This window comes from Diabrotica undecimpunctata, chromosome 1, assembly GCF_040954645.1.
Source record: "Diabrotica undecimpunctata isolate CICGRU chromosome 1, icDiaUnde3, whole genome shotgun sequence".
Taxonomy (NCBI): domain Eukaryota; kingdom Metazoa; phylum Arthropoda; class Insecta; order Coleoptera; family Chrysomelidae; genus Diabrotica; species Diabrotica undecimpunctata.
In genome coordinates, this window is record NC_092803.1 from 137,062,293 (window position 1) to 137,075,656 (window position 13,364).

The following is a 13,364-nucleotide window of genomic DNA, read 5'->3' on the forward strand; positions in this document are numbered from 1 at the left end:
TTTCCAGACTATAAATTAAATTATTAACAGCAGTCAAGTTTGCTCATAAATGCTTCATAAAAAACTTTAAATGTTATGGTATGCTTGACAGACAACTGCAAAGTTATTGATTTATAATAATACCATGATCATCCCCATTAGTGTTACTGCCCGAGTTGAACCTCAACTTTCCTAAGCTGGTTAATACATTTGGTCCTATTCGATGCACCTTGATGCCAGTTAAAAACACCTATTTTTTGGCATTCTGATTTACATTATCCCTTCATCTCAATCTGTCCCACCTCTTCGTCTAGTTCCCCCGGGCTTTGCTCATTTCATTTCATTTCATTAGCTTTCATTTGCCCTAGCTAGATATCCTGCCCTCCGCAGGCGTCTAATTTATTGCAGTGACTATATATCTGGCTTATATTGACGACGCGCGACACCAGGTTCCATTTTCATTTATGTCACCTAGTATTTTCATTCAGGACTTTCCTCACGAATATTAATAGACTGATTTCATCTGTATTAGAAAGCACCCATGTCTCAGAATAGTACATTAAAAATGGAAGTACTAAGCTTCTATATATCATGCTATTTGTCTTCCTTGTTAGGCAGTGGCTTCTAAAGTGTTTGATTATTTCGTTGTAACTTTTATTTGAGAGCGTTATTCTATCTCTTATCTCTTATTATCTCCGGTATTATGTTTAAAATGCTTTCCATATAACAGACTTATTGAACAACTTCAAAATTATAGTCACCTACGTTAAAGTTGTATCTAATGTTTCTAGCTCTGTGGATTTATGTACGTATGATTCCATGTCATCTGCAAATTCTGGTATTAGTGTATATTCACTAAAAATGGTACATCAATTATTTACTTCTGCATCTCTTATAACTTTTTAAGGGCAATATTAAAAAGAAGGCATGCCAGCACATCTTCTATCATCATCATTAATGGCGCTACAACTCTTCGTGAGTCTTTGCGGCGTTTATTATTGCCTTCCATGTTTGTCGGTCCTGTGCCAGTAATCTCCCTATGTCAGTCATCTATTTATACTGAACTATTCAGAGTAGCTATTTTGGATTTTTACTTTACATTAACATTATCATGGTTACCAATTTTATCATATGCTGCTTTAAAATCGATAAACAGGTAAAAGGTTTTGATATTAAATTCTATGGTTTTTTCAAGGATCTGCCTTAATACAAAAATCTGATCTACTGTCGACTATCCAGGTCTGAATCCACTATATTCGACACGATTTTTCTTATAGTCTAATACCATTTAAGAAATAACCAGACTTAGAATAGGTGTAATGGGTATAAGCGAAATGAGGTGGCCAAATAGTGGTGCTTGTATTGTTAATAACTATATGCTATATCACTTGGGAAATTATGACTTTCAACATATGTATGGGGTTTGACTAAGCAGGTCTCCTCAATTACATTAATATGTTACAAATGTTATACATGTTTCTAAAAGATTAGTAATAATTCAACTGAATACTACTCCGGTCAAATTAAATGTTTTATAAATGTATGCCCCCACCAGTGATAAATCAGAAAAAGAGGTAGAGTAATTTTATGAGTTGTTGATAAATTCAATTAATTGACTTAAAAAAGAAGATATAAATAATATTATGGGCGACTTGAATGTGAAAATTGGTAAAGGGAAAAGCGGTGAATTAATTAGTGATTTTGGTCTAGGATAGAGAAATGAAAAGAGAGAAAGATTAAAACTGTAGAGGAAGAAGAATTTGCAACACTAAATATATTTTTAAAACTACCACTATTACTTGGATTTCACAGCATGGTCAACCAGGAAACATAATAAGGAATTAAATTGATTACATAATGGTTAATAAGAGATTCCGTAATGGATGCCTATCAGCTAAAACCCTCGGACTAACATATCGTCAGATCATGTTCCTGTTGTTGGTAAATTTAGGTTTAAATTTAAAAAGGTTTCAAAAAAGTATAATAATGAATAGTAAAAATTTTCTTGTAACATCTTAATACAATTTATCATTTTTATTTGGAATAGGCCACAATAAAAAATAGTAAAATTCTTTACATACATTCGATTTTTCACTTACTGTGAGTTAAATATCCGTATCTAAGATAGTTATTAGCTCATTGATCCTTTGGCTTCCGTTTTCATTTGTAGTGTTCTGAGAGCTTAATTTACCAATATATACTTGGTAGCAGACTTCTTTGCCAATTTCGGCATTTAGATCGCCATCACAATTTTTATATTTCTTCGATGGCATGGGTCATAAGCGGAATCCAATTCTTCATAAAACTAATATTTTGGTTCTTTATTGATTATACTCCCATTGAAGGATTGGTCCTTGATTCTTAAAACACTAAGTCTGTGGCTGATTGGTTTAAAATCAACGACTATTTGCCTTGCTCTACCTTGGACTATAAAAGCGGTTCCAAATTCCGGTCTGTTAGGTAGCCTGGTGTCGTCTGTTTTATATCCATTGACCATTCCACCGCATTTATTATATGGCTGTAATAAGTAACTCGTAAATGGATAGTTTGTTACAAAGATTCTTTAGTTTTTCATTGTAACGCGTACAGCGTCACGCCATAGGTCGAGTACAGCGTTTGTCGGTCGCTGGCAACTTTACGTAGTCACTACAGAACTGTCATTATTAATAAAGGCCGTAGGTCGCGTACAGCGTCAAGTTGTGGTCTCTAATAAACACCGCGTACAGTATTACGTTAGCGTTAGCGTTACGTTAGTCGAGTCTGATATGTTAACTTAAATAAACTAAAACAATACCTTTGTTTACCACAGGGAAGATTGCCATGTCAAAATGCCCATATATAACCCAATACATTTATATATTAATTATTATTATTTAGTTAGTTGTTAAAAACATAATATGTCACGTACAGCAGTTAGACTCTGCATTAGACTTACAATAAAGACAACATCCATTATTTATTGTATTAAGCATACAGAGGCGGCGTATGGTGTAGTTGGCGTGCGGCGTTTATTGGAACCGCCTATGAAGCCGCATAATAGAAGTTGGACGCTGCGTTCCGCTTACGATAATAGACCGCATTCATTATTAATTGTATTAAGCATATAGACGAGACCCATGGCGTACGCAGTGTAAGGCGTTTATTGGAGACCACAGCCTTACATTCCTGGTAAAGATTTTTACATCATTATCCTTAGTTTGTAGCTTTTGTCGTTTTCGTCGGTTTGTCTAGCTTTAGATTTCGTAATAATAATTTTTTTACGGGATAAGCGTGTTAGCCATATGCTTTACTCCCATCCTGGAGGATTAGGGACTCTTCTGTTAGGGTCATCATACCTTAACTGATTTGTTCCAGTTTTGTGTGACCTGAAACTCGCCTTCACCCCTTCCCGTTAGCTACGTAGCATACATCTATTGCTAGTCATGCATTGCCCATTGGTCGCGAACGATAACTTGGGAGTAGGATTTGTTGAGACGTTATGTTAAAAGTACTGCGGATATTTCTCACAGTTTTAGCATAGTAAACACATCGGCAATCTTTGCTATCTCTAAAACTAAAACCCAACCATTTGTCCTGTTACAACAATACCAACAATGGATAAAAACATCAAGACTTGAGATGACAAAATATACTTTTTGGCTTTCTAGACTTATAGAATAAAATATACAAGAATAATATAGTAAACGAGTAGTAATCGTACTAATTGAGAAATATCTACTAATATTTTAAAAATATCGTCAATATTACATGCAACATTATAATACTAATTTTTTAATTGTGTTCTTTTTCAGGAATCTACGCTCAACAATCAAAGAGTCGGAAAAAAGAACCAGAATCTATAGCAGAATTGTTTAACACATCTTCTTGTATTCCAAAACCATATAGATGTCCTCATAAGCAGATACAATTTTTCCTGTATACAAGGTGAGTTTGTTAAAACAGTTTTTACGGTTAGTAATTTATGTATTATAATTATGGACCTTTAACTAAATGTACCTGTCAGTCTTGCTTATCAGTAAAAATGTTAGTGAATAGAATTAGTCAATCAATACTTAATCCAAAGTGGCTGCTTATAAATGCAATTAAAAAGCCTATTTGGGAAATAAACTATTAAATAAATGTACAAATAGTATCAACTAAAAATATTGCCTCGGTGGCATAGCGGGCAGAATTTTAGATTACCGAGCTTTCACTAGATCGGTGGCAGTTTTTGAATTACTCCAGGAATTTTTCTAATAAATATAGGCATAAATAAGTAGACGACGCAAATACTGCTCTCTCAATTACAATCCAAGATTTTAATTGGAGCTGGAAGGTCAGATAATAGAACAAGTGATGAAGTTTAAATACCTAGGCATCACATTATATAGCTACGGAAACTTCGAAGCAGAAGTGGAAGATCAAGTGAATAGAGAAAACCGAGCCGCAGGTTGCCTGAATGCAACAATATAGAGAAATAAAAATAAAAAATTAGTAGAAAAGTTACCGACGGTCTCATGGAAAAAAGTAGATATAATTGACTGGGTCTAAAGCAAAAATTACAGTATAAACAGACTAGGCTTAAATCGGAATTATTACGAATTGCAAGGCAACATAAATCGTACTATAATAAATATGTCACTGACGAAATGGCGAAAACAAAAGGAATATCGATATTACTTTTGCCACCTTATCAATGTCAACTAAATCCAATAGGGTTAATATGGGCTCAAGTAAAAGGTGAAGTGACAGACAAAACACAACTTTTAAATTGAAGGATGTCAAATACCTTTTATTCAATTCCATAAAAAACGCAACGAAAGATAACTGGACCAATGCCTTAAACCACGTAAAAAAGGAGGAAGAATGATTGGGAACTGTTGATAAAACCTTCGCTAATCTATAATCATTCCAATTGGGCCGGATAACAAATCTGACACACAAAGAGAGATGGAAATCCATAATTTAATATAAGTAAATCAGTAAGTTTTTAATTTATGTACATTACTTAAATGTAAGATATCAATACGATGCATCCGCTTTCACATTAATATTATTTATAAATCTGTTAACTAATTTTCGAAACCAAATTCAGATTTCTGCTTTAATCTGTGCCTTCTTATTAAGAATTACAAGGCAAAACAGACGGTGATAAAGATGTAATTAGAGACATGGGGAATCTAAAATTGCATTCCACAACATATCTCCTCAACTAAGCAAAAATCCTTAGCGAATTGGTTTCTCGTACTCATAAAGAGTATATCGAAATAAAAGGAAAGACAGTTAAGATTTGATTTCACGTATAGTACGTCTGTGTATCCGCTTGTACGTATTTCACCTTAAAAGGGATCTTCGGAGTGGCTATTCACAAACGCTCTGAACGTGAAAACAATATTTCCTGTTAAGATTGGATTTCAGAGGAGGCACAGATTAAAGCAGATATCTGAATTTGGTTTCGAAAATTAGTTAACGGATTTATTTATCAGATGTCGCTATTGCGTCCAGATCGAAGCCATTTTAGTGTTGCTTCTACTATGACAGGAAATATTGTTTTCACGTTCAGAGAAATACGTATAAGCGGATACACAGACGCACTATACGTGAAATCAAATCTTAACTGTCTTTCCTTTTAATATTATTTATTATTTAAATTTAACCCTTTTAGATTCTTGAACACCGACCCACGATTTTCATACCTGTCAGGTATATAATTCATGCGTTTCTACTGTTATTTTTATGTAAACAGGGTGTACTCTGAAAAATAATATCTAAAACTACATTTCTACAGGAGAGGATATTATTATAGAAATATTATACAAATAAAGTACCTATAGAATAAAAATTTAAACAGATAATTCAGTGTTATTAATTGAATGACATTTATGATGAATTTTAAATTTTGACCTCTCGAGAATCGTTACAGATCGAATTCTGCTATCGATCTTTTATTTTTAAAGCGAAGATTGTATACTGGCATTTTATTACTTTTTTTTCTCTACACTAAAATTCTGAGGCGAGCGTTATGAAACTAGCGCCAAAAGATGGCGTTCGTCACAGGTAGCGTCATAGCATAGCGGTTCTTGATATCGATTCACTACTCTCGATGAATTCGTTTCTAGTCATAATAATATTTACTTTAAGCAGGTTTAAATTAAAAACTGCATGAAGAATAACTAACAAAATATAGACATTAAAAAATGAGAAGTAAAAAATTAAAAGATCTGTCAAAATTTAATAAAAGTTATAGATGTCATCCGATTAATAACAACATTGAATCATCTGTTTAAATTTTTATAATAATGCTTGTTTTAAAAAAATTTCATCTAAAATAATGATTATTTTTATACATATTATTTAGTTCATATAATAATTAAATGTACTATCAAATGATATTTATTTATATTTTATTATAAATATTTTGGTCTGAATTTGACAGGTTTGTCGTAAGTAAACAACGTATGCTTATTCTTCTCCCAGTCCTCTCCCAGTGCTCAATTATGTACAAGTTCTTTTTAATTAGTATTTCTACCGTTTTTGAAAGGAAGCTTTTTGATCTTAGCGTACTTATTACCAATTCCAACGTAAAAACGAAGCGTATAATCGGCATTAATTTTTCTATACTGACCGACCAGCGCATGTTCTCGACTGCTGTATGAAGGCGTTATGTGGCGCAGTGGTAGTCAATAAGAGGATGCGGCCTTTGTTGTACCTGATAAAGTTAGCATAGCTTGGCTAAGTTGAACATCAAAGCTTTTGTAGAATGTTATTGCGGATTCCGAGTTTTATAGTTGTTTTAGTAAGATGTTTTTAAGAGTTCTGTCGAGGGTGACACGTAGGTCTTTTGTCTGTTTATATTGTAACTGAGAAATCTGTCTTCAAAGCAGATTCGTCATAAGTTGGTCCTTGGCCGATTTTATTTCCTTCAGGGCTTCTGTAGTTGCTTCACAAATAAGGAATATTCTGTTTCGAGAGCACAAGTGTATTTTTTAGTATAGAAGTCTTTTTAAACATCAGTTATATACAAGTGGTTTTCGGTGTCCCTTGAGGTAAACAATATATCGAATAAAATGGATGAAATTCGGGATAGCGCATACAATTTAAATTAAGACAAAATGAAATAAAAGTCTAGTGTTTGCAGTACGAAAGAACAAACACAGCTTGTAAACAGCTGTAATGAGAGATCATTTAGTAAATTTAAAATATTACAGTTGAATGATACAGTATAAAAAGATAATTGCACAAGTTTCATTCTTGAATTTTACTTACGGTATGTGGGTGTGCTCTGGACTTACTTCTTTTGTGGTAATGGTTGGTTGACGTAGCTCTAGCGTAAAATTCTTAACGTTACAATTGACTTTGAAAATAATGATATTCAACAGATTAAATAAATGCTTAATACGCTGATTTAGTACTTTAACCTTAAATTAATTATTGGTGAAGGTGTTCCAATAAATATTTGTTATTAGAATATTAGAGCTAAGAATAATACTATTAGAATTAATATTAAACTCAACAGTCTTCCGGGTTGAACCGCGTCGATTATCATTACATCGAGCTTTCTACATCCTCTTCGATGTCTTCTCCAGGGTTTCCTAGGTCTCAGTCTCCCCAGACACTACTACACTGTTTTTTTTTTTTTTTTTTGGCGTGACAGTAGGATTTTGATTGGCGAAGTCGTTGGTTATTCGTTTTGGGTTTCACAAAATTCTGTAAGTCTGTTGCTATCATCATTCCTTTGTTCTTCTCCAAATGGACTAATTATGTTTTTGTTAGGTAATCTTCTTGTTCCGCTACTGAAGTCATCCATCAAAACAATTTCTCTAGAGCTTCCAATTTTATTAACAATTTCATTAAGCAGTTTTTATTCTTTATTGCTGCTTGTACTTAAATGGATACACTTCTTTTTGCTCGTTCTTCCTTTGATACCCCACTGGAATATCTCTACTGAGTACAACATAGAAAATTCTAACAGTCCTCATCAGACAAAAACTCACCCAATTCACAGAGAGAAAAATTTGGGACTACCAGCAAGGATTCAGGGAAGGCTGATCCACTACAGATATGATCCACATAATTACACAAACAATCAAAAAATGTCACGAACACAACATAGAACTCCACACCCTCTCTGTAGAGTTTAGACAAGCCTTTGACTGTACTGGAAGAAATAAACTATTTAATAAAATGAAAAATCAAGATACACCGGCACAGCTAATCAGATTAACAAAAATTACTATGGATGGTTCTCGAGCTAAAATAACATCGGAAGAAGGTAGCACAAACTCAATTGCAATTGGAAACTGGAGTACGACAAGGCGATTCCCTGTCAGCCGCAATATTTTACATGGCAGTAGAACGAACGGTCAAGGCCAGCGGAATTAAAGGAACTATAGCCCACACCTCAACACAAATAGTAGCATATGCAGATAACATTGTTCTTATGGGAAGAAACAAGAAAAGATTAAAAGAAGCAGTAATAATCATGCCAAATGAAGCACAGAAAAGAGGTCTAAAAATTAACGAAGGAAAAACAAAATATTTACTCTATTCTAGGAGAGAAGATAACAAGACTAAAGAAATCAAGATTGAAAACTACAATTTGGAAAGAGTTAAACAATTTAAATAATTGGGAGTAATTGTAAATGGCAAAAATAACAGAAGTAAAGAAGTAACAGAGCGAATACTAGCAGCAACAGAATATACTGGAGATATTATAGGGTAATAAAGGACGAGAACTTATCCAGAAATACAAAACTGAAAATATCTTCTTCTCATGGCGCCGTCTCCTTTCGAAGGTTGGCGATCCAAATGGCAAGTGTAGTTTTGGAAACTGCTGCGCGAAAGATTTCTGCGGATGAGCGGTCCAACCATCTCCTCAGGTCTTTCAGCCACGAGTTCTGGCGTCTTCCTACTAATCTTTTGATAGAATAGAGTTTGATTTTTTTTAATTATTCCTTGTTTATAGATAATTATGTATGTATATATATATATATATATATATATATATATATATATTATCTATATATATATATATATATATATATATATATATATATATATATATATATATTATCTATATATATATATATATTATCTATATATATATATATATAATATATATATATATATTTATATATATATATATATATATATATATATATATATATATATATATATATATATATATATATATATATTCAGGGATTCTACAGTATTCACTGCCTTCCCTCGTTCAACCGTTTCTATCTCTCTCTGTTGTCCCATTCTCTATCGTTTACGCCTCTCTTACTCATGGCGTCGTCTACTTCGTTCCTCCAGGATTTTCGGGGTCGTCCTCTTTTCCTCCTTCATATGGGGCACCATTCTGTTATTCTCCTTATCCATCTGCAGTCGCTAGTTCTTCTTAAATATCCATACCACTTTAGTCTTTTTTGTTCTATATATATATATATATATATATATATATATATATATATATATATATATGTTAGTACGTCTGTTTCTATTGATGTTTTTTTGCTTTATTTCATCATTACTTCTCCTATCCATTCTTGTTACTCTGCAGCATCTTCGCAGGCATTTCATCTCTATTGCTACTATCTTACTGCTGTTTTTCTTGTTTATGATCCAATTTTCAGCCCCATATGTCATAATACTTCGCACTAATGTTTTATAAATCTGTGTTTTTGTCTTTATATTTAGGTATCTGTCCCACCATACTGAGTTAAGTTGTCGGATTGCTGTTCGTATTTGTCCTAATCTTTGTGTAATTTCTTCCTCTGTTGTTGCCTTTTTCGTGATTATAAACCCCAAGTATTTGAATTTATCCTTTCCTTTGATTGTTACGTTATCATCAATCTGTAGATCTTCTATGTCTTCTTCACTTGTAGATAGGTACTCTGTTTTCGCTAGGTTAATATCTAGGCCAGCCTTGGTATATTCTTCTTGTAGTTTCTTCATCATGTAGCTGAGGTTGTCTTGGTCTTGTGCAATCACTACTTGATCGTCTGCAAAGCTTAACGTATATAGGTATTCGTTCCATACCGATACTCCCATGCCTTCGCATTTTCTTTTCCATGTAGTCTCCTATGATTCTTGTTCCTATTTTAATGGACAGTTTATTTTCTTTATACAGAGCTTTTGTAGCTTCTATGAGTTCCGTCTGTATTTCTAATTTGTAAATTGCCATTTGTACCTTGGTACAAATATATTCAAATATTATATATATATATATATATATATATATATATATATATATATCGAGAAAAGGAGTACGACCGTCAATCCAATACAAACTAAGGTACACTCGAAGAGTGGTGGGTTTATCGGTCAAAGTGGAGAAATAAAAGACAAAGACGATGGCTACTTCATCTATTTATTGAAGACGTTTCGCTTTCTGCTCAGAAAGCATCATCAGTTCATCTAAAAAGAACAATATGAAACCAAACATCCATAGAGAAGTTATAACCAAAGTGTGTTACCTTACAAAGACATGTAGCAGTCAGTGATGTAAAAAATATGAAAAAGCTTACAAAGCTGGACATTCAGAGTTAACGTTGTATATAACAATTAATTGAAACTAGGTAAAGTTTGCAATTTGACAAAATTAGCACAGCAAAAGAACATGTGGTAAAAATACATGTATATATAAAAAAAAAATTTTATAAAAACTTAGTAAAAAACATTAAGGTTTATTTTAAAGTGTAAAGAACTAGAAAGATCATTAGATTGCACTTCCAACAAATTTATTTAAAAATTATATTTTAATTTTAACTTTAGGTAACATTATAAGTTATTAAAGATTAATAGTAATAAAGAAAAAAAAAATGAAGTTACCAGTCTTTAGCTTACTGAGGCTCGTTGGTAAATGAATTTAAAAGTTTTTGACACCCACGCACAACAACGTGAGTAGAAGTGGCCTTGAAGTCACAATGACATAAACAGCAAGGCAAGCTACCAACCTCTATGTATTAAGGCGGTATATTCAAAGAGTGTGATAAATTTGGTTGACAACTTGTCGTTAAAAAACCAAGCAGTGAAAGGAAAAGGTGGTTAAGATCACCATTTAACCCTACAGTGATTGATCTGTCAACAAAGAACAATGCAAAAGAAGTCAATCCAATATATCATATATTGTAATATTATGACGTCACTAGTTAGCCAGCTAACAGGTGAAGATTAATAAAAACTTCCACAGTCCAAAGGTTCAAATATTAAGGACCATAATGAAAAGGATTCTATGAATCAGATTCAATTTAAAGTTTTATCAAACAAGTTCATCAAAAAGAACAATTACTTAATTATGTAAAAGTGTTATTGACAAATATTAATAAAAAATGAGTTGATAAATCTTAATTAAAGAAGGAATAATTTATTTATATTTTATTTTTATTTTTATTTAAATTTATTATAAGAAAATGTGATAAAGAAAACCCCAAAATGGGACAAAATTTAAGTAAACAACATATCAAGCCTAATTCTGTAAAATTAATGCATGATAAATTTGGCTCAAATTACTAATGTCCGTTCTCTTATTAAGAGTATTAGGATGTTTTAATATTGCACACATTTCTAAAAACTGTCTTTTAACGAGATTGCGTTCAGTGCCAAGAATTTTAACTTCATTAAAGTTTACTTCATGCTTAGTGTTAATGGCATGTTGGGCAAGAGCACAAGTATGCTTAGATAAATTGATATCACTGCGGTGTGTCGTAAGACGCCCTCTCAGTGATCTCCCAGTCTGACCGATGTAACATGAGTCACACTCAGCACAAGGTATATGATATATTACATTCACTTGTTCCAGAAGGGACAGAGGTGTTTTAGTTTTAGAGAACAAATTCCTGACAGTCTTAGCATTCTTAATAGCAATTTTAACAGGTACGTTATTATGTTTGTACAGTTTAACGAGTTTCTCAGTAACTTGAGGAAAATAAGGTAAAGAGGAGTAATGGGTAGTTGGATTCCCAAGTACAGTATTAGGCAGAACAGTGTTATTAATTGAATTATTTGATATCATTCTAAGTTGGTCACCATTGGGTATATCATTTAAAGAAGAACCATAGCTTTGAGCGAAAAGGTATTTATTAATAAGGGAGGATGGATAGGAATTCTCAATCAGAATATTTTTAAGTAATTGAAAGGATTCCCTTCGATTAATCGGATGTATCAGTCTATTTAGCCTGCAGCTTAAAGCTTTAATAAGGTTTAATTTGTATTTAAAGGGATGACAAGAATGGTAGTTGAGAAACCTATTAGAGGCCATTGGTTTCCTGTACCAACTTGTAGTAAGGGTGTTATCTCCCATTCTAATGACACGCATGTCTAAGAAGGGAATACTATTTGTGTTGGAGTCCTCAAGTTCAACAGTGAACTGTAAATGAGGATCAAACTCATTGAATAAAGACAAGGTGGCCTGAATCTTGTCTGGAGGTAAGGCTAGTAATAAGTCATCAACATACCGTTTAATAAAAGGGATTTGGAAATCTAAAAGACCCAGACGGTCAGATACTAAATCATCCAGTACATAATTAACTAGGATGGGAGAGATTGAGGAACCCATAGGTGTCCCAAAAATTTGAAGGTAATATTTGTCGTTGAAGACCAAAAAATTAGTGTCAAATGTTAATTGTAAAAGTTCTGCAAAAACATCCCAGGATACAGGACAGTTTGGTTGGATGGAGTTCCAGTGATTTCTTAGGGAGGTAATAACGCTCGAAAGAGGTAAATTAGTGAAAAGAGATACCACATCAAAACTCACTAAAATGTAGCCTTGTGGAAGTTCAAAATTATTAATAAATTCACTAAAGTGAAAAGAATCAACAATATTAAAGTTGTTATTATAATTATAAGATTTAGATAAGATGTCAGTTAAAAATTTTGCAATATTAGTATTTGGTGAATTAATGGAGGAAACAATTGGCCTCATGCTCAATGTGGGCTTATGTATTTTAGGTAGACAATAAAATCTGGGAGCATATCCATCATAATTATGTAAAAATTTTGCAAGTGGTTGATCTATGATCTTAATATTTTTTAAGTGTGTAATGAATTTATTTATTTTATTTGTAAATTTAGAGCAAGGGTTGGTAGAGAGAGGTTGATAGTATCTATCATCATCTAACAACGATTGGCTGAGATTAAGATATTGATCTCTATCCATGAGGACAGTAACATTCCCTTTATCACTAGTAAGGACGAGAAGATTAGGGTGAGTTTTTAAAAACGATACCGTCTCCCTGTAAATCTTATCTAACTCCGATATGGGTTGTCTAGGGCGATTAGAAAAGTTCAACAGAATATTATTGGAAGAAGACCTAAGAGATAAAAGGTCAGAATTGTCAGCATGTGACAAAATATTTTCCACATCTGCTAAAATTCTACTAACAGAATAATCTCTGAAAGTT

The 13,364-nt window shown here is 32.7% G+C and overlaps 1 protein-coding gene across 1 annotated transcript in view; it reads left to right on the forward strand.

Moving 5' to 3' along the window:
* The window catches only part of LOC140432166 (pancreatic lipase-related protein 2-like), a 122,827-nt gene that overhangs the window by 28,529 nt on the left and 80,934 nt on the right, over positions 1-13,364 (forward strand). The window contains exon 2 of the mRNA XM_072519999.1: positions 3,771-3,903. Within this exon, the coding sequence (XP_072376100.1) occupies positions 3,771-3,903 (133 nt within the window). The remainder of the gene's footprint in view (positions 1-3,770; positions 3,904-13,364) is intronic.